The 21,813-nt window shown below is 35.0% G+C and overlaps 3 protein-coding genes across 3 annotated transcripts in view; 2 read left to right on the forward strand and 1 right to left on the reverse strand.

Annotated features, from left to right (window-relative positions):
• The window catches only part of LOC144448768 (bridge-like lipid transfer protein family member 2), a 57,496-nt gene extending 46,364 nt beyond the window's left edge, over positions 1–11,132 (forward strand). Inside the window, exons 56-61 of the mRNA XM_078139046.1 lie at positions 4,055–4,129; positions 4,601–4,735; positions 5,548–5,688; positions 6,548–6,612; positions 7,258–7,297; positions 8,482–11,132. Of these exons, the coding sequence (XP_077995172.1) occupies positions 4,055–4,129; positions 4,601–4,735; positions 5,548–5,688; positions 6,548–6,612; positions 7,258–7,297; positions 8,482–8,544 (519 nt within the window). The 3' untranslated portion in view covers positions 8,545–11,132. The remainder of the gene's footprint in view (positions 1–4,054; positions 4,130–4,600; positions 4,736–5,547; positions 5,689–6,547; positions 6,613–7,257; positions 7,298–8,481) is intronic.
• A 3,020-nt stretch (positions 11,133–14,152) lies between these two features.
• Positions 14,153–17,180, reverse strand: LOC144449252 (opsin-5-like). The gene is made up of 3 exons (XM_078139764.1): positions 17,072–17,180; positions 15,543–15,830; positions 14,153–14,919 (listed from the first exon to the last, which is right to left on the reverse strand). The coding sequence occupies exons 1-3, from the start codon at positions 17,178–17,180 to the stop codon at positions 14,153–14,155; spliced, it is 1,164 nt and encodes a 387-aa protein (XP_077995890.1).
• A 1,086-nt stretch (positions 17,181–18,266) lies between these two features.
• The window catches only part of LOC144449056 (2-(3-amino-3-carboxypropyl)histidine synthase subunit 1-like), a 10,028-nt gene continuing 6,481 nt past the window's right edge, over positions 18,267–21,813 (forward strand). Inside the window, exons 1-5 of the mRNA XM_078139467.1 lie at positions 18,267–18,373; positions 20,183–20,262; positions 20,836–20,905; positions 21,047–21,110; positions 21,804–21,813. The exon at positions 21,804–21,813 is cut by the window's right edge and continues 112 nt beyond it. Of these exons, the coding sequence (XP_077995593.1) occupies positions 18,268–18,373; positions 20,183–20,262; positions 20,836–20,905; positions 21,047–21,110; positions 21,804–21,813 (330 nt within the window). The 5' untranslated portion in view covers position 18,267. The remainder of the gene's footprint in view (positions 18,374–20,182; positions 20,263–20,835; positions 20,906–21,046; positions 21,111–21,803) is intronic.

Here is a 21,813-nt window from a genome sequence, read left to right on the forward strand (position 1 = left end):
ACACAGACTACTCTGTCAAATATCAAGGATCAATTTACAATGACAATTATTTAGAGACCTTGACCTTGAAGCCAAAATGAAAATAGGTTCATGTCTTCCTCAAAGACTTATCAAGTAATGATTGGTAGTTTTGTCTGTATTATTTTAGCTGAAGGACGCATTACAGGATTTTTCAAGTTTTATACAATTGTTGCTTCAATCCTGTAAGTTTTTTAGGAAACAATGAAAAAGTAACAAACATAATAATATTCATATTTTTATGCAAATTCCCACCTCCATACTATCATTTTCTTGATAGCGCACTGTATAATTGTTTTGTGGGTGCCCTAATTTAGACTAGGTAGAATCTATCCCTCCAAAAAAATTTGACATTTATATTGTATTGATATGCAGTATGGGGACTTCATTCCTCCCTTGTAGTAGAGTCATTGGTGTATCTTGGCTACCAGAAGTCACTGAAGCGTCAGTTAGGCAGGCTTTCTCACGGCACTCAGATTAGAAATATTTTTATAGTTTTCTTCAAAAAGGAGATGTTTTCCTTATGTATGACTGCCGACAATAAGCATGAACATAATATTTAAACTTTGACATGATATTTTAACAAAAGTAAAATTATACATCAAATAGTGTTTGAAGTATCACTTTATAATTTTTGTAATCTGGAGGGTGCTCAGAAATTATTAGCAAGTAGGTGATAAAGAATAAGACATGACGAATGGACTTGTTGTCACTTGTTGAGGAAGTAGAATGTACTGATTGCCAGTGATCAGTATACTCAAGAGGCTCTGTATGATACTTCTAGTTTTGCGACGTTGTACAATATTGTTATATATAGCTGTGAGAATTACTCTAGCCATTAACTAGGTCATGATAAAACCCTCATTTATGTCACCTTTGGTGAGATCATATATAACAACCTGTATCTCTCAAAGAGACCATGATTAGTTGTGGTCCCTCATATGAGGAGAGTAGGGAGTGGGGAGTATATTCCACATTAAACATACAGAGAGAGAGAGAGAGAGAGAGAGAGAGAGAGAGAGAGAGAGAGAGAGAGAGAGAGAGAGAGAGAGAGAGAGAGAGAGAGAGAGAGAGAGAGAGAGAGAGAGAGAGAGAGAGAGAGAGAGGGAGGGAGAGAGGGAGGGAGGGAGGGAGGGAGAGAGGGAGAGAGGGGAGAGAGAGAGAAAGAGAGAGAGAGAGTGTGTGTGTGACAGAGACAGACTCACAGACAGACAGACAGTCAGTCAGTCAGTCAGACAGACAGACAGACAGACAGAGACAGAAATCTACTTCTACTATTTTCACATTCACCAAACCCATCAGGGTTTTCTTTTAAACCCAAAGATGAAATTAATTCTTGATACTACATCCCGGTGTACTAATACATGTTGAGAGGGGAGGGAGGGAGGGAGGGAGGGAGGGAGGGAGAGAGAGAGAGAGAGAGAGAGAGAGAGTGTGTATGTTTTTGAGTGTTGACATTTGACATGTGGAAGAGAGAAATGGTGTTGACACTTAAGGCAATCAAGTCGTGATGAAAAAGTTCATCCCATATGTCATCAATGACGTATGCAGTATCTAAAAAAATTAAAATTATTAAAAAAAATGCAGTATGTATATTGAAATACAAAAAAAGGTATAAACACCCAAGCTGTTCAATGACGTCAGCATTATCTAATGCACTAACTGATTATTAGCAAGTAGGTGATAAAGAATAAGACATGACGAATGACTTGTTGTCACTTGTTGAGGAAGTAGAATGTACTGATTGCCAGTGATCAGTATACTCAGAGGCTCTGTATGATACTTCTAGTTTTGCAACGTTGTACAATATTGTTATATATAGCTGTGAGAATTACTCTAGCCATTAACTAGGTCATGATAAAACCCTCATTTATGTCACCTTTGGTGAGATCATATATAACAACCTGATCTCTCAAAGAGACCATGATTAGTTGTGGTCCCTCATAGAGGAGAGTAGGGAGTGGGGAGTATATTCCACATTAAACATACAGAGAGAGAGAGAGAGAGAGAGAGAGAGAGAGAGAGAGAGAGAGAGAGAGAGAGAGAGAGAGAGAGAGAGAGAGAGAGAGAGAGAGAGAGAGAGAGAGAGAGAGAGAGAGAGAGAGAGAGAGAGAGAGAGAGAGAGAGAGAGAGAGAGAGAGAGAGGAGAGAGGGAGGGAGAGAGGGAGGGAGGGAGGGAGGGAGAGAGGGAGAGAGAGAGAAAGAGAGAGAGAGAGAGTGTGTGTGTGACAGAGACAGACTCACAGACAGACAGACAGTCAGTCAGTCAGTCAGACAGACAGACAGACAGACAGAGACAGAAATCTACTTCTACTATTTTCACATTCACCAAACCCATTCAGGGTTTTCTTTTAAACCCAAAGATGAAATTAATTCTTGATACTACATCCCGGTGTACTAATACATGTTGAGAGGGGGAGGGAGGGAGGGAGGGAGGGAGGGAGAGAGAGAGAGAGAGAGAGAGAGAGAGAGAGAGAGTGTGTATGTTTTTGAGTGTTGACATTTGACATGTGGAAGAGAGAAATGGTGTTGACACTTAAGGCAATCAAGTCGTGATGAAAAAGTTCATCCCATATGTCATCAATGACGTATGCAGTATCTAAAAAAATTAAAATTATTTAAAAAAAATGCAGTATGTATATTGAAATACAAAAAAAGGTATAACACCCAAGCTGTTCAATGACGTCAGCATTATCTAATGCACTAACGAAGAAGACTTAGATACGCATGATCTTCAAATTCAAAAGGAATCTCCTGACAGCATTCGTTATCATGGACTCAATTGCATTGATTTAAAAAGTACATTGTTGAATTTGCAGAGTAACTATTTAAGCTTACCAGTCTAGAGATCATGAAAATATTGATACCTTCAAGGCTTGGTTATCAACAGAACTGCCCTATATAAAGAGGATTATGGCTAGTCTATGCAAATGCGGGAAATTCAAACTGCTGTACAGAGCACTAGCTTCTGGGTCTTGTTTTCAGCATTTTTTCTATGCTCCGAGAAACACACAGGTCATGTATCATGTACAAATTGTTTGTGAATGTCGTAGGATGGTAACGTGATACACAAATTAGTTGAAAATCAGTCTGTTTGTTTCATAGAATGAAAAGACCTTTCCAAATGAGACAAAATCCCCTGCAAACAGCTGCTTAGATTGTGTGTCATTCAGGATTATTCAAATATGTGGCATTTGCATGTGAAAAACCCAGATATAGGAATGTTTATATTTTGGTGATTACTTGGCAGTGAGTCATCACAAGTTCTCCACCTCCAAACATACAGTCAGTCAGTCATATGCAAAATAGGGTCCCAGGTGCCGTCAGTTGTATGTTTAAGTTAATCCTGGAGTAAAATGTAAAATTTGAAATACAAAAAACGGTATAACACACAAGCTGTTGAATGTCTAGTAGCATTGAGGTTTGATCTGTCCTAATCAACTGTCCTCACCAGAATGACAAAACCCTGCTACAAAGCTGATAAACAGTTTTGGTCAACATGATATTGGTGTAAACACAGTGTTTGGTTATCAGTATTGCTGTTCATTATGTTTTGTTTTTAGAAGTCCCTGATGAAGCATGCTTTAATACCAAATCTTGTCATATGCTCATAGCCAATTTATTGCAGAATATGATTTAGAAATATTACATCTCTATTTCCATGGTTGCTATGTTAGACATTGTAATATACATTCTAAGATTGACCAAACTGAAAACAAGACTTCTGGCAATGATGTTCCTTCTTTTCACGATACACTTTAGAAATGATACCCATTTGCTTCCTTTTTGGGAAATTCTTCAATAAAGTTATGTGTATTGATTGTTGATAATAAATCTAATCTACCTTGTATTGTTTTTCAACTACCTTTTTAGTTAATCTACATAAGTATTGATTGATACATACTTCAGATTATTTGTTTTCGATTAAAGCAAATATATGGACATATGTACATACTAATCAGGCAATTTGCATAAACGTCGGTTTTTCTTAACTTGACTTGGTAATTTGCATAACGTTGATTTCTTAACCTGGTAGAGTGGCAGTATAAGGTCCACCAGCAGTGATGATTCAATTTCAACCAGTAGTGGATCAGTTTCTACACCTGCAAAGGTAAGGCTAATAAAAAATGTCAAACAACACAAGGGCAAACACAGACAGATACACAACCTGACTATTAAACAATCCATAAGTAGTAGATTCAAGATGAGGGGAAAAATGTAACATTTAATCACAATCCTTGCTGTAAGAATTAATTTTCTCACATAAATAGTCTTGTCCAAGCAGACACACATAACCACATCCTTTGAATCCAGAGCATATTTTTACATTTGAGCAAATGTAAGTGACACATGTTTTGCAAAAAGGGGTAAATGAAGGGAACCAAGAAATAAAAGTGGTCCAAATCTTGCAGAAAAACTTTGACATTAAACTTGAAAGTTTACAGATTACAGCTACCCAGACTGTTTTACCATCATGACTTCACATAATAATTACATATTTTAGATATTGAATTTATTGTTACATACTTAAAGATTGAATTTGTGGATAAAACTGTTTTGTTTGTTTTAATTTGTCCAACAGTCAAAGAAGAAGAAAATGCCCCTTCCCAAGCAGAGTCTTAGTAGGAATGCTATTGATAAAATGAGAGAACGTGCAGCCAGTAACATGTTTCTATACATGAAAATACCTGCAGTGCCACTATGTGTGAGCTATAAGGTAATGATTGACATCATATTTCAGGTTTTTCATGATAGTGACATTACTACATTAAGAGAGAGAAGCTTAATCAATATGGCTTATTTCATATGGAGTAAAGTACATTCATATCATGCATGGGTCAATTTGAACCAAACCTAGCACAAATGTCAGATACTGTAGTCTGCTGATACACTGTTATTTTGTTTTGTGACCTTTGTAACAGTGATCAAATGACAACCATATTTGTCATTTAAATTCACATTTTTGTCCCCTAACTCTCAAAGCTCAATAGCTTTAGACCTTCCATTTTATCAAAATTTTAATTGAGAGACAAAACTTACAAAAGTGAAGTCAAAATTTGATGAAAACTTGTTTTTCTACAAAATAAGATGTTCCTAACAAGAGCAACTTGATTTATTTACGTCAAGAAGAGAATTGTGACATAAATATTAAGACACTTGGAAATAATGTAGAACAAGTTGATATTCAATTTGCTAGTCATTCACACACATTTTATCCAGTGTGAGTGTAATGATGGACAAATTTGCAGAAATCACATCAAAATTCTTTTCTGGTTCAGATTTAGGAATCCTACGAAGAAGCTAAGCAGTGTTGCCAATAAGAATATTGCTCTGCAATCAGATCTATCATGTAAAATTTATAATAGTTAGCATAATAATGACTATTTCCTAGTACTGACTGGGTAAATTTAGACCCTAACTACAATTACACACTTGCTTCTAAGTTTAGCATCACCTTGTATCTTCATCAAATCACATGCACATAGTTTCTTTCCTCAAACCAGTGTGTTTATTTTCTGTTTGATTCAGGGTGAGAAAGAAAAGAACATTGAGGACGTCCACAACTTCAATTTAGTCTTACCAACCATAGAATACCATGACCAGACATGGACCTGGTTAGATCTTGCCATGGCTTTGAAAAAAGATGCTAAGCAAGCTCTCCTCTCACAGGTACATTAACTTTATTATTACATATGTACAAGAAATTACTTGCAATGGTCTACACACATATGAGTGGTATTTGCACTGCAGTGCAATACCAAGAAACATTATTGCATACCTGCATGCACATAATATGCAAAATTCTAAATCACGAAGTTGAATACACAAAGACTCCATTTAAATGTATATGCCAATATAAGCAAAGTAAGCTTTCTTTTTATACCTTTGACTTTTACCTCCATATTCAAGGTCAAGTGGCAAATAGGTCAATAAATTATGAAGTTTTATATCTAGAGACACCATTCAAATTTGCACAGTAAGTTTACCATACAACACACTAGTTGGGAATTATGTCATTTATGAAGGCTTCCTTTTCATCATTTTGACTCACAACAAAAAGTGCTGTGTTTTATATATAAAGAGGACACACTGTCAAGATCTGTAGTCAATCAGATGCACAACAGATGCAGTCACTATAACATTCACCCATCATCACGACTCCTTAGGACTAATGAAAAATATTGTGTGGTTCCGATTACACTCAAGTTTAGAATAGGTGGGGTAGATAGATTTTTTATCTTACTCTTTTTATATATATATATATATATATATATTATATGTGTTATTGGTTGCTTCCTATCAGATGTACAGCCATTACATATTGGAAGAACAGTTTTATATTGTCTTTTTTTAGTTAATGTAACTTTCCACATCCACCATTTCTTACCAAAATTCACAATTTTATTATTTTTTTCTTGAATACATAAAAAAAAAGTTTAGGGTTGGCAGTAAAAAACTAGGTAGGGTCAGGTAACCGAAACTAAACAATTTTTTTCTTTGGCCTTATGATATTTATTTTGTTCAATAGGCCATTAAAGAGAAACTAAGAATCAAGAGTAGGGGTGATGACAGTGGTTTGGACACATCATCAAGGTAAGATCATTAAATATGACTTCTTACATAGCTCTTTTAATAATATAGATGACACCGATCGTGTAAAGTAAACTATTTGACATTCAAATGAATATTTGCATATTAAAGGGGCACAAGCTGAGTTTATATGTGTTTAGGCATAGTTTTATTACAGATTTATTTTCATTTTAGTTTATACACAATTTTATTTCTGTAAGCCTAGAGTTTTTGTTCCTCTGTATACTTGCTTACAAGAGGTATTTCCACAGATGTATCAAGTATTTTCACAACTCTTTCAGTGGATGTAGGTTATTCAGAATGTTACGTAATGGCAGCACAGAAAATTGTGAGAATGTTTGCAAAATAGAACTGTGTTAATCCCACTTTATCTCAGATAAATTTGTACTCAAGTTATCTATGTTCACCTTAACATTGACCTTCAGGGTCAAATATCAAGACTGAACTTTTTTGCAAATCTTTATTAGACACTATGTGATAACATTTTACAGTGAAGAAAATGCTAACATGAAGACGAAGTATATCATAACTTTCTGATTGACTTTATGAAAGTAAGAAAGATTGTATAACCCAATTACTTATTGCTGTTGGTTTTATCTATGAAGACTTATTGACGTGTTTTAGCTTTTGTCTCATGTTATCTTTCAGGGAGGATGCTGATAAGGCAAAGTTACTGCTTGGAGCCAAGGTAAGGGAATAAATAAATTTTCAAGCTCTAAATATATGAAATCTTGTAATAATGGTTATAAATTCATTTATTCCCAGAGATAAAAATCCGTCATTTCCATTTATTTTGTTCACTCACAAATCTCTGATTTATTTAAAGCTCGTTATTGTTGCCACATTATCAAGGGCATAATTGGAAATGTAAACAAAGGTTGTGATCAAGCACAATGGATATATTTCCTATGAAAACATTCATGTTTTGTGTTGTCCTTCTCTAAGATTTTACCCAACAAAGTTGCTGGCAATATATGGAGCCATGATTGGTTAGAATGACTGGCTCAAAAACTGCATGTTGTCAGTTTGAGCTGAGCCTGATTGGTTAGAGTGACTGGCTCAAAAACTGCATGTTTTCAGTTTGAGCCTCAGAATGAAGTGAGTCCGTGGGCAGGAATCAAACCCTCACTGAATGATTATGACAAGGCTTGCAAGCTCACAAATCCATGTTAGGTTCATCTAATCAGTACCCTTATTGTGTTTGAAGTACTTGAAGTAGCCAGACATGAAGTAACATTTTGATTGAATTGAACCTACTTGCATAATTTACGTAGCGTGATCAGAGTAATTCACAGATGCTAGCAATATGTAACATGTTATAACTTTCACCAAGCTGCCAACAAATTATACATCAACATGTTTTGACCTAAATCTTTGAACTTAAACAGTCCAATTTTGTTATTAAATCCCCATCAGAAAATTTTAATTTCAAAAAGTATTTGTAACTGTGGCACATCTTAAGCAGCAAAATACATTCATTTGATACTTTGATATGATGGTTAATTCACTGAATTACTAGATTAGGAAGATATGTTATTAAGCGCCTTTCTCTTCCTCTCCCAAAGGGGTATTTGTTTGTACACAACTAATTACTAGTTGGGCAGAAGCAGATTAACTTGCAGCATTTTTAGTTTTAGATCATTCTTCAATATCCCTATTTGATTTTTGCGTGCTTAAATACAAACTTACTGCAAATAAATAAGCAAATGGAATTGAAATACTGGTATATTTGAAAACCCAGTAGAAAACTTTGATGTATCATCTCTGACATAATCATATATTGTTTAATGTTATGTTAAATTCCATATTTTTCAATCATTGAGAGAACATGTCCTATGACTGAAGTTTCCAATGTGTTCTTATTATTTGCAGGTACAACCGATAGAAAAAGCATCAAGTAAGAAAGCCTTGTTTACAAAACCTACAAAACGCTAAAGAAGGATACAGAAGTTAAAGGAGAAATCAATATGAATTGAGAGCCTGGTTGTTGTTTCCAACATCATCTCTTAAAAAGAATGTAGAGTACAGAAATGTGAAATTTGTTCTTTGTTTCCATAATGATTTTCAAAATTACCCAAATTATTTTTTCTTCTTGTTAGAGTTTGTTTTATCAGACGAGTGTCTCTTTATATATTACAACAAATTTGTTATGAAATAAGACTTGTGTTTTCCAATTTTTGTCCCCAGTGGGATTTTTGTTCTTAATAACCATGATATTAGAACAGAAGCTCATGAAGTGTGGATGCCAGTGTGGCATGCATATTCAAGCTATTTGTATGAGAAATTTACAGTTTTCTTTGCAGCTGTACTGTCATAAGCAAAGCAAGTGAAAGTGCAGCAGAAAACACCATAAGCATAAGAGCAAATACCCAGAATACCCACTCCGGTACTTAAATATCATGAATTTCTTCCAAAACAACACATTCTGTAAGTATGTACTGCAACTGCATTCATATAACTGTGTACATCATGCAATATTTGCACACACATTTACATATGTGTGTGCAATGTTTTTAGTCATATACTGGCGTACAAATACTATCAGCATGTGTTAAGATTCATGCAAGTAATCACTGGTACATAGGAAATAACTCCAACATATATATGATGTATTATTTCGTCTTTTACATTTTTTGAACATTTAGACTTTTTAATTTCTATGATATTCACTGATAATTATAAACAGTTGTCCAACTGTTGCAAGTTTGTTAGCAGTGAAAATATATGAAGTTCCTGTATTTGCAAGTGTAAATCTCACTTTGCCATAATTGATCTGAATACAAGTGTTGTCCATATAAAGTTTTGGGATATTTTTTTAACAATAACAAAATTCTTTCAAAGAATCCAAAATTAGTATCAGGTGTTAGCAGTGCCCAGATTTGTAAATTTGTAAATAAAACTGGATGTATTTCATTGAAATTATTCAGTAATTTTGATATGATACATTATGTAAACTACAAGCAAATAAACTGATCTCGAACTTGAACTACAAAGAAATTAAGCTAAGTATCTCAACATATGAAATGACATACTTAGCTTTAACCAGACATGATTGTATTTTTCTGTTTAAGTGTCATGTAGATTGTGAGATATTTGAATTGGAATAGTCTTGAGTGGGCTTCTTTTCACCCTATGAAAGGTATTATAGGTATGTTAGGATGCCAGAAATCAATAGACAATGTGTACAGAAAGCTTTATACATGTTTTGTTGAAACAATCAGTGCAATTCTGTATAGTCAATACTTCATATTTACATTGGCCTATTTTACTTCAAAATATTTTTTTTTTTGAAAATTGTTAATATAAAAGTAAACATTTAGAATGTAGATAGTGTGCAGAAATATTCAATTTCAATTCTAATTATAATCTGTGATCTGTGAGTCATAATTTCATTGTTTTTGCCAACTATAACAGTGTTTTTCTTTTCACAAGATCGACAAAGTTCTTTTCACGTATATGTGATAGATATAATGTAACTGGTGTTGTGACATAATATGGTTTGAAACAAATTTAACCACATCTTGATTGTAGTTGTGTTGTATGATATGGTCAAAGAAAATGTTGTGCTGTAATGATTTTATCAACCCTATTATCCTCATTCCTCAATGATAGTTCCACCAGAAAACAATAGATTTGAGACAAACTATAACAAGTGGAGGGGTGGTCAGGGTATGCCATGTCAGATGGCACCCAATGTGAGTATCCTGTCCAGACTATGGATATTGCAAACTGTTTTGTTGTGACCCACCTTATATTTATATAATTGTTTCATTTGTTCCATAGACTACAATAGAATAAAATGAAAATTGGAGAAAATGAGATGACAAGTTTGCAACCGTTTGGAAGTAGTGTGATAATTTTCATAATCGGAGTCAGTGACCTCTTCAATACCAACTACTTTCTTGCCAAATTATCAGTTCAAAGTTCTTTCATTTTCCCACCAAATTAATATGTTCAAAATTCTTCAAACTTTGTTAAGTTTTGGTAAATTTCAATGCTATCTTTATATGCTATATTGAATGAAAAATATTTTAGTTTTCCCATTGTTTAAAAATCTGCCTTTCGTAATCATTACACAAAAAACATGAAAATAGAGAAATTTATTTGTTCAAAGTTTGTTTGGCATTAAAGGGGTCAACTGATCACACACAGTCAACTTGTTTGGCTCTTTATTGAATAAGGAAAGAATATTGTAAATGACATCTTTGTAGAATAGTAACAGATGTACATATTTGAATATCAAAGAGTTATTTTCTTTCAATATGTAAATTATATAAAACATTTGTGAGTGAGTTTTTTTTTCTCTTGAATATTAGGATAGTAATAAATTGTGTGTTTCTCAGGATTGGATTAAATCATGCAGTTGAGATTTACGGAGGAGTTTATATGAAGCAATAGAGTAACTGAAAATAAATCAGGTCAACCCAGTGCTGATATTTCTTGTATTTTGTTCGCTTACAAAAATGTGATGTTTGTCTATAGACAGCAGTATTTTCCAAGCTAGAAACTGCATCTTGATGATACAACCATTACTGTTTTAAAAGTTGTCTTGTCAGGTGAAATGTTCGTGTTTTGCTCTTACCAAAATTGTTGTCCTTTTTTTTGATCTGATGAGTACTTCTTGAGTTATTCAGCGTAGAAAGGATAGAAATTACAGTCAAACAATAATTTCAAACAAATATCAGCTTGAAAATTTAGATGGTATCTGTTGGCACTGATTGCACTGTACAGAGTAAATTTGTTCATTGATCTAGGGAGTCTTTGTGTGCTCAGTCTCTTGTTTCCATTATGAGGATAATCTGTTTGTAGATGTATGACATTAAGATAAACACAGAATGACATTAAGATAAACACAGAAGACTCCCTAGCTTGCTTGCACAATGGAAAGTGATGAACAGCAGCCATTTCTGTGATTGTTCAGATATTTCTGAAATATCATATTTGTTGCGTTTCAACAGGTATATTGAAGTATTTAATGCAACGTGCACCATCTTCAGACTTGGGTAGATTGAAAGCCCCAATTTTTGCAAAATGATGATGAGACACTATACCTTTATAACTTTAATTCCTGCCTGCTTCTATCTTGCTTCTATCCAAACAACAAGTTACTTACATATAGCATAGACCCTAGGGTATATGGTTCAAACAAACAGCTTCTAATAAGGTTATGAAACATCAACAGTTCTGATTTGTGTTACACTTGTCATGTTTGTCAGTGCATGCTGAATTTTATGCAATGGAATCAATTCCATTGATAATTTGCCTCTTGTTGCCACAATCAAAGAATATTCTAAAGGATGCTGTTGTCCAGAATGAAGTCAACAAGATTTTGTGTTATTCTCTAAACTGTCAACATTCTTGTCGTGTGTTTTTGCCATATAAGATAAATATCTTATATTCAACTTGAAATTTGTGCCATCGTCAATTTTGTCACTAGTGATACAAAAACATTTAGCAAGTATTGAATATTGTGGTTAAATCATATAACTGTAGACTGCCACCAGTATCTTGAAATGATTTATTTTGTCTCATAATCTTCAAATGTTTGACTTTGTCATTCATTTTAATTTGGGGAAGGAAAATGTTGTCAACTTTTTTTTCCCCAGTAATAGTCCCCAAGGGACTAGTGTCAGTCACCAGTGTTCGGGTATTATCAACCTGAAATGTGGTCACTAAACGGTGAACAAAGAGAAATGATAGACAAGTGAACAGCTTATTTTAGCCAATCAGATGAGAGGGTACTAAGACTATGCAAATAAGACTAAGACTTTGCATATATAATGAGGGTACTGAGACTATGCAAAATAAGACTAAGGCTTTGCATATATAATGAGGGTACTGAGACTATGCAAATAAGACTAAAACTTTGTATATATAGTGACTTCAAAAAAATTACATATAGTCACCCGGCACTGAATATACTGCCAATAGCAACAGTAAAATGATATGATGCATCTTGCATATATAATAGCAGGGCAGTATCAGCATGTGGATAAACATTACAGTTGAGCTACAATATCATTTGTGCTATTTATCAATTGACCCAATTATGTAAGATTACCAGGAAAACAGGTGCAAGCATCAGTGGTCCCAATGACTGTTATTGTGACGTATATTGTTTGTGTTGTTTGCTGTCAGAATTTCTCACAAATATAATAATTTACAATTATACGGCTGTGCTAGACTGATATATCAAAGGAACGTAAAACACATACACAATGTTGATAGGTCGCCGTGCGTCAGTCTACTGGTAGCAAAGTGCTCTCGACAGACACAAGAATATATGCTTCCTCTTGTAAACCAAAATAAGTGAACCAAACAGTATTGAGGTGAAATTGGTTTATTTTATTTTTGAAGGATACAAAGAGAAAATAGTTAAAATAGTACGGTATAAACAAGATAGTATTGTACTGGGTTATCATAACGACACAAAGTTTCAAAACAAATACAAGTCTTATGTGTTATGCAAGTAATTAATACATACTCCTGAAGCTTATAGTAAAATACATATATCCGACAAGTTTCCACGTTCGTTTAGTTTCCCATACCGGTACGTTCTCAGTTTCTGTCACATATCCCAATAAGCTTGCCTTTCCATATTATTGTTCAGAAACCTGATCAAATTTACTGTATCATGAATTAAAGTGCAATGATACTATTTAAGTGAATATAAAAAGAAAATGAGAAAAGAGTAACATATATAGTAAGCTTTGGTTTAATTAGGATCATGTACATATATATTTATAATTGTATTCAAATTAGCACTAACTCAAGCCCACACTTTATACTTTGAAAACGTAGTTGAGAAAGGATATTGCTGATTAGAAGTATAAACAACACATCGAATATGAAAATAAAATACATTTATATATATATATGCATTAAAACATACATGGTATGCTCAATTTCAATAAATCTAAAGTTTCAGACTCATGACATGTATAAAACATATATAAGGTAGCTTACAGGATCTCGGAGTTCGTTGACGTGGCGGAAACGTTTTAATGAATTTAGAGTTATTGACTACTGCCCCATGTTTCAATTTTGGAAATCAAATCGGTGTGTTTGAGACTGAAGTTATTCCATTAAATTTTTTTCAAAAAGGTGGCTAGGAAATGGGCTGGTATCCCTTTTGAAATAATAAAACAAACGTTATGTAACAGTGTTCATTCAAATTAATGTGAAACAACATATAACTTAGTGTTTGTAACTTAATAATTTCAAAAGTATAAACGTTTGTTATTGCATGTAAGAAAGTGATTTGTAAAGAAACAGTGAAGTACAAATGTCACTTAGTCATGTCCATCTGTTTGCATTTGTCTGTCGCTTCGCTATATGCATAAATACCCGATTATTATATAGCGTTTAGTTGTGAATAAAAGTGATTGCTTTACAAATCACTTCCTGTACGTACAATTGCAAATTTTTATTTTTTTTGTGCTACAAACACGGACTGGACTGTTTCGCATTGTAAGTTACAAGTAGGCAAACATAGTGTTTGTTTGTTTGTTTGTTTGTTGCACTGAATGTTGAACGAATATTTTTACAGTTGTGTACTAGTGTAATCGCTATTGATGGCTAACATCGTGGTATGGTTTGCACAGGTGACGATCTCATGACCCAGTCTTGGTTGGTAGCTCGTGTTTTTCGAACTATTGCTTGTGCAAACGTGCGATTTTCTACTTCTCGAAGATCTTTCAAGCACGTTGATGCTTAAGCAACGTTTCAGACAAGTGGGTAACCTTCTCAAGGTCTGTTGGCGAAATTGTCCATTGAGAGAAAAATAAATGAGCGGATTGAACATACAAGATGTCTTGGCGAATAGAGCTGGTATGACGGTGACTATTTTCGGTGCATTATCGATATGAGAGAAAAATGAATATAATGACATTGCAGCGTATGGTGTCCAGGCGGCAAATAACAGTATGGTGATTATTAGGCCTATTTTACGGAGATGATTTTCGTGATTAAATAGTTCAAGGGAATTTGCGGGCTTTTCACCCCCTTCTCTATTTAAACCGACTGATCCAGGAGTTGGGTTTAATATCTTACGTGCTCTTCGTACGTACAGTACAACTTTGCTGTGACACACCGACGTCACGATCAAGGGAAAAAAGAAACAAATGCAGAAGGACACTCCGACGTAGGTCATGTTAAATATGTCAGTGTCTATCCAATCCAAAGAACAGAACGTGCCATGCAGCTCAGGTCTGTAGTTACCCACCCCCAAAATAGGTAATACACTCCAGAAAATTGCTGCCAGCCAGATAACCATAACAATTCCTCTAATACATTTGTCACATTTCTTTCCTGCAAACAATAAAAGAGGATGACTATAATTGAGTATGGTCCATGTAGTTGTGCCACATTTGTAGTGGATTGGGTTGGGAGGGGGAGGGGAGGGTCACGAGCCCCATTCCAAGAATCCTTTTGCATCACATAAGCTTCAGAACTCACCTTTACTTTTTAATCCTATGGGGGGACTATTACAATGGGCTCCGTGTCACTTTTAATGCCGGCCTGGAGCTAAAGGATATGTTTTGAAGTGTAAAGTCACCTTGAATAATGATGATGATAGTGTAAGGATAATAATTCATTTCCACTAGATTAAATATTACAAAACAGAAACTATACAATTGGAGAAAACAAGTAATTGACTAAACAACTATATTAAATCGAGTTCGATCTCACTCAATGAAGAAAAATAGGCAATGTATACAAATTTATAGCAAGAAAAACGTACAGATCATGACAATGGTAATAATGACCATGATATAGAGCTTATAATATGATGATACATACTCATAAAAAAAAATATTAATAAAAAGATGGCATCTATTGGCTTTAGATGCAGTACTTGAAGTCTTTAAACTTTAAACTTACTCCGACAACAGGTATCTCTTTTAGCACCAGTAAAATGAATTATAACTTACCGAGGTCATTATTGGTGACTTTGATGTATGATAAACATGCGATGGCAGCTACGGTCCATATATTGACCAGACCAAACGTAAAGCCACTGAAACCATCCCAGATGCACCTGATCTTATTGACACGGTGGGTATGTGTGAAACTATTGATGATAGCAATCGGGTAGCCAAGTGAAGAAACTCCGATGTCAGAGATGGCGAGGTTAATGATTAATTTCTCCATCGAACTGACGTCCATGGCCAGTAAATAATGCAAAACAACTAAACCATTTCCTAAATAGGCAGCGGTACCTAAAAGGGGGAAAATTAAAACAGAGCATTACTTGCGAGCGACGACGACGACGCATGTGCCATTACATATGATTTAAAGGGGCACAAGCTGAGATGATAACAGTGATGCAGACAATAATCGTTGTAAATCACTCTCTCTTACAGTAGCAGCGTCAATTCACACATACCTTGTAAGGCTTAGCTTTTAAAATGAGAAAGTGTTCGTTTACATCAACAGCAAGCGTACTATTGCAAACACTTGCATATGCAAGTGCTGAGAACACCTGTGTGAACATTGGAGAAGATATAGTCGCAATCAAACTATTGTTCTTTACATCACATTTGATGTTATAACTCGGGCACCTAGAATTGACATTCACTGGTGACAATTTACAGTTAAAGCAAACAGGCGAACCAGTCGCACGCATTGCAACAAAGAAATGGGGAAGAAGTGAACGGAATATGATACTGAGGGGCTCCTCGATCACTGAAGAAAGAATACTGCCGTAATTTGCTCAGTATTACATGTACAGACACAGTTGATTCATTTGTCTAGGAGGAATGCAATGAAAGCCAGTTAAGTTAAAACAACTTGAAATCGATCTCTGGCTCGACAACATTGCTACACATGTTATCGTTTGACACTACATTGTTACATTTTAATTCATGATATGCTTGAAAAAAATATATATATATGTTGTTATAATGTATATGATTTAGCGACGATCTTCTGAAGACAATGGAAATATTAATTATACACAAAGAATAATGTAAATTAAAGATTTTTGTCCCACCAGATGATGAAACGGTTAATGTTAAGTTAGTAAGATTTGTGTGGAGCTGCTGATAAAATGTTAGGAAAATTTGTGTTTGAGTCACACGATATTTTGTTTCAAGTCAGTTTTCTTTCATTGTCAGTAAATTGGAATTTAGAAAGACCGCCTAAAGGATTTTTAGTCTTTCGCTACGCGCATTATTTCGTCAAAAAGAACAAATTTTATCCTAAGATATTGTTCGGGTTGATACAAATGAATTCAGTTAATTGAAACAGAACGCTTTGTTGTGTATTGACAAAAATCTTACGAATGTTACTTCCAACTGCTAACACTCTGCTACTTTTTCGATATACTCGAATCCCCTTGATGTGGCCAAATAATCTATACAAGATATCACGTGACTAAAAAATGGAATCGGATCAGAACGCTGATCCCGTCAAACTAACATCTCGAACACAGAAATAAATAAACGACTTGCAAACTTACAGACGATTGTTAAATAACAGCCGATGAATATGTCTTCATTTATCGACATCGGAGAAATGTCCAATGCGACCAAATCTGTTCGATTTTCGGTGACGTTTTGAGACGACATAGTGTTCTACTGTTGCAGACTCAGCACTTTGACGGCAACTGATTCAGATTGTGCTTATTAGAAGGACAATTATACATAATAGGTGAGGACTTGAACGGGGGGATGTCCGGGGGATGTCACGCTAACAATAAATTTACCGTTACGTAGCAGATGAGTCGTTGCACTAACATTGCTTGAGATAGTGAGCATCACTCCTCAAGTGGGCGTTGCTGATTATTTGTTCGTCTCTATAGCAACGTTTGGCCTAGCTCCGGAAATGTACTCTACATATAAGGATACTTAATACAAGAGGATACTTCGCCGGAGACGAAATAACGGCATGAGGTGTCAAATGAGAAGTAGTCGATTGATATTTTCGTGATAGATATATTATTGCGAGTGTTCAATGAGCAATTATGCACGCTCGATCATAGAAATGTTTAATTAGTACGTGGAGGTCAAATTCTTATAAGAGAGTCGCCCTATATAGGTTGCAGACAGGCCTATAATATAGCGAATCACTGCGATTTGAATCACAACTGTCAACTCCGTTCTATAATTGCGGACCTGGCATGGTAGAAATTGCAATGTGAATGTCTTTAATCCAATGTGCCGTGCAATGGTATGCTCCCCAAGGCTAGGAGTTGAGGAAATATTGTGCCGCTATAAGTCTGTGCCGATTAAAAATAATTGTAAAACTTTAGTGTGGAGTTAAGTAAGAAACGCCATATAAAAAATCAACATTTTTCAGGATTTTTAAACAGGACGCGCCGGTGAATATCCAACCTTGAAGTACATGTAATTATACTGACAGTATTACTCCAAGATCCACCATTTATATAGTGTAAAAAATACAAAAGAGTGCCATGACAATTATGTCATAACCAGAGTTTGTCCCATAAATCCAGGCAGGAAATTCCCAAAATTTTCTACATATGTTTCTATACTACTATACATCTATACAATAGTATCTTATCCATAGGTTTAAAATGAAGTTTCATTTACCCATGCACTGTATTTGTTTGCTTGCTTGTTTCTTTCTTTGTGGTCCGAACCCAAAGTATTGACATCTGCGCAGGAAGGTAGCGCACAATGACGTCATACTAATATGGCGGACGTCCAACTTCAACCAGTCGTGGTGTCTGCGAAAAATGCCCCGAGAAAAAGGTTTGTCGGCGCCAAGGGTAAAACCAAGAAAGAAGGAAAACAATCTGGTATGTGGAAATTATCTTATAGTGATAAATAACAAAGAAAACAAGTATGAAAACTGTATAAGGTATGACCCACCAGTTTGAAAGTCAGATGTATTAAAACAGAAGTGATTATAGTGACCATGCAGTCATGACTGAGAGTCACTTGTGTCGTGAAGTTGTGTTGTGCGAAAGCTGTGACTGCGTGAGTACTGCTTATTACAGACTTCGAACGAATATTCAGGTACGTCTATAGGAATGTTCACGTCATATGGCAACAATGAATGGGAAATGTCTGGTAACAAGACATAGACCTGCGTACAAGTTGCATGGCGTGTGTTGGTTCGTGACTCAATTCTGACTTGTCACTCGACCCCCCCCCCCCCCGTGTGTGTGTGTGTGTGTGTGGCTGTGGCGTTTTAATGATGTTTCAGAGTCAGTCCGTGTATTTGTGAGTAGGGCAAGCAATATGTATAGTTCTTGACACTGCCCAGCTTCTAGACAGGTGCAAAGTTGATATTTTGTTTTTTAACAATCAACTTTATAATTCACTGATGAAGCCCTTAACTACATTCTTGAGGATTACCAACAATAATGAGAAAGATCAAATTGGTTTCTTGACATCTACTTTATTCTAGGCACCAAGTACCTATTTTTAAAAACTCGGCCAGCCTAATGACAACATACTCTAAAACTTAGTATATTTGTATTTAGCATATTCATCATAATGGTTCATATTAATCATAAAAGATGTTGAAATTGTCACTCACACTTTCCTGATGCCATCATTTCGCTGAGTCATGTTTGGATGAAAGAGTACGAGAAACCCGTAATGTAGATCTAGGTGTCCCATTGTGTAAAAAGGTTTTCCAATTTCCAACAGTGATGATAGGTAGCAGGATAAATCAAGTACAATGGACTACTATATTCTCCATCAATATACAATTTCATACAATTTCATAATCCGCAGACATATAGATATTATTGGCCAGTCCCTGGACAATTTATTAATACCACTAAAAATTACATCTTTCATTGGGTCAATGATTTTTTAGGAATGCATGAATGTATAAATGAATTAAAACAAAAGGAAATACATAGTTTTGCCATCATAACCAAACAAACTTTGGGAAGTGATGGAAGTCAGCTCCTTCTTACATAATAGGTGTATAAGTGGAGTAAACACAAAGGGGTAAATGACCTCAACCTTAGTACTATGGGTTGAATTTAATTCTACTACTGGTAAGACTTCCAGATACCGACTGTTGAATTTAGCATCTAAAATCTCCCCTCATGCCCCAGTCATCTTACTGGGGTTCCCCACAAATATTATGGTATAGTATATGGCAAACTATGCCAGTTTTGTCAGATTCACCTCTTTCTGATACAGGGGTTCCCAGACCTTAGCAAAAACAGGACAAGCAAAAATTAAAAAAATTAATATTAGTAAATTATGGCAGTTAGGATAGCTGAAATTGTGTTGTAGCATAAGTCCTACAAGACTATAGGTAGGCTACATTCTTTGGTCAATGGTCACTGTAGCTTACATAGAACCTTTGCTGGATTGATCTTGATTATGTCCTGCTGTGAGGACAGAGTCAAGGTCAATGCTACAATGGTCATGGTTTATTCTGTGTCTTACTGGTATGTCAAAAGTTCATAGATGAAATATGGGTTTTGACAAAATTATGCTGTTCATCTTGATGATAACATTCATTGCCATATCTACTATGAGAAGGGTCACATTCATTGCCATATCTACTATGAGAAGGGTCATGTTCACTCCAAGACTTATGACTGTGAGTTAACTTAATTTTCATTCCATTTACACAGACAGAAAGAATGTGAGGGTGGGTAACCAAATACCTGATGATATACTCAAGAATGCTGAATTGCAAGATGCTATCAAACAGGTAAGTCAAACTGTTCATGTAGTTGCCACAAAGACAGAAAATGAACAGCAGTTGTTATCAGTGAACCATTCATGGGATATCAGGAAAGTTTATTATTATTCCCCAAGGTGTTAAAATCAACAATTTGTACTATAGTTTGTGTGATATAATACATGGAGACTTCATTTAGGTGTCTACCCCCATAATGTCAGATATGATGTTTCTTCTGGTATAATTAGATTGACCTTGACTTTGACCTCTAGTCAAACATCAAAATCAGTCCTTTTTCTTGCGTATCACTTACTTTGTAGTATTTGAATGTAGCTGATGTCTTTAAAACCGTATACATATACACAGATAACATTGGACACATGAGTGTGGGTACTCAAGGGTATTTGTACTTGTGCTTGCAGTGTTTTCTGCTACACTTTCACTCGTTACACTCATGAAAGTATGGCCACAGAGAACACAGCAAGCCCTTGTGCAAATACCTTGAGTACGCCACGCTTGCATTCATGTGTCATGGGGTTCAGTTCTGTCATATTATCATTCATATCGCCACTTTAATATTCTTGTCTTTCTTAACCAATACAGCTCCCGTCAAACTATAATTTTGAGATTCCAAAGACAATATGGAGAATAAGAAGTACTGGTGCTAAGAGAGGTAAATTCTTTTTGGTTAATTTACATTTTTTATTTCCTCTAATGCTCTAGTTAGTAACGGTACTTTTATCTCAAGAGAATTCCACTGAACAGTATAAAATTTTGACCTCTGCCGTCTTATTCTTCTTTGTTGACATTTCAGTTGCTCTGCAGTTCCCGGAGGGTTTGTTGTTGTTTGCCTGCACAATAGCTGATATAATAGAAAGGTAATGTCACATGTCATTAAACATGTTATTCTGTAAAATACGACATTCATGTCACCGCATTAATATGGTTAAGGAGCCTGATAGGGCTGAATAATATGATGTACCTTACAATCTATAAATGTATATGAGTAGGAAATCAGTCAATGCACTGAATTTTTTGATAGCTATTTATTACAAAGGTTTATTCAATTGCTTGTCCAGTAAGACAAAGAATCAATAAGTTGGAATAAATTTTATACAAACATTGTAATAGAATTTACTTATTATAAAAAGTTTAGATGTTTCACCATGTACAATGTAGTATGTGATTTTTACAGAGAATATTGACTGTATTGTGGAGTTCATATAATAATGGGCCAAATTAAAAAGTTGTGTGCAAGGTGGTGTACAGTCTAAATATGATATTTAAACTCAAATGCCACCTTGATCTATATGTGAGGTTGAAAGAGCAAGAGATGTTTAAGACTGAAGGGAATAAGCACTAAGGAGTCATGAATTCAATGGCTCCCAGCAAAGATACCCTATCATTGTATCAAGGTACAGTGATGTTTCTGTGACATTACAAGTACATGTAATTGTAGGTAATAAAGTGACTCTCAAGAACACACAGTTTATGAAAATGTCTCTATTTCTTGGAGTGATGTTCCCCTTTTAACATGATTTTGTTCTGGTTTACCTTCTTTGTTTTGATAGATTTACAGAT

Source organism: Glandiceps talaboti, chromosome 18 (assembly GCF_964340395.1).
Source record: "Glandiceps talaboti chromosome 18, keGlaTala1.1, whole genome shotgun sequence".
Taxonomy (NCBI): Eukaryota; Metazoa; Hemichordata; class Enteropneusta; family Spengelidae; genus Glandiceps; species Glandiceps talaboti.

Coding starts and splice junctions, on each gene's coding strand:
- LOC144449252 (XM_078139764.1), bottom strand. CDS start 17,180: ATGTCGTCTCAAAACGTCACCGAAAATCGAACAGATTTGGTCGCATTG. Junction 15,831..17,071: donor CTGTTATTTAACAATCGTCT/GTAAGTTTGCAA, acceptor TCCCCCTTTTAG/GTACCGCTGCCTATTTAGGA. Junction 14,920..15,542: donor AGTCACCAATAATGACCTCG/GTAAGTTATAAT, acceptor TATTGTTTGCAG/GAAAGAAATGTGACAAATGT.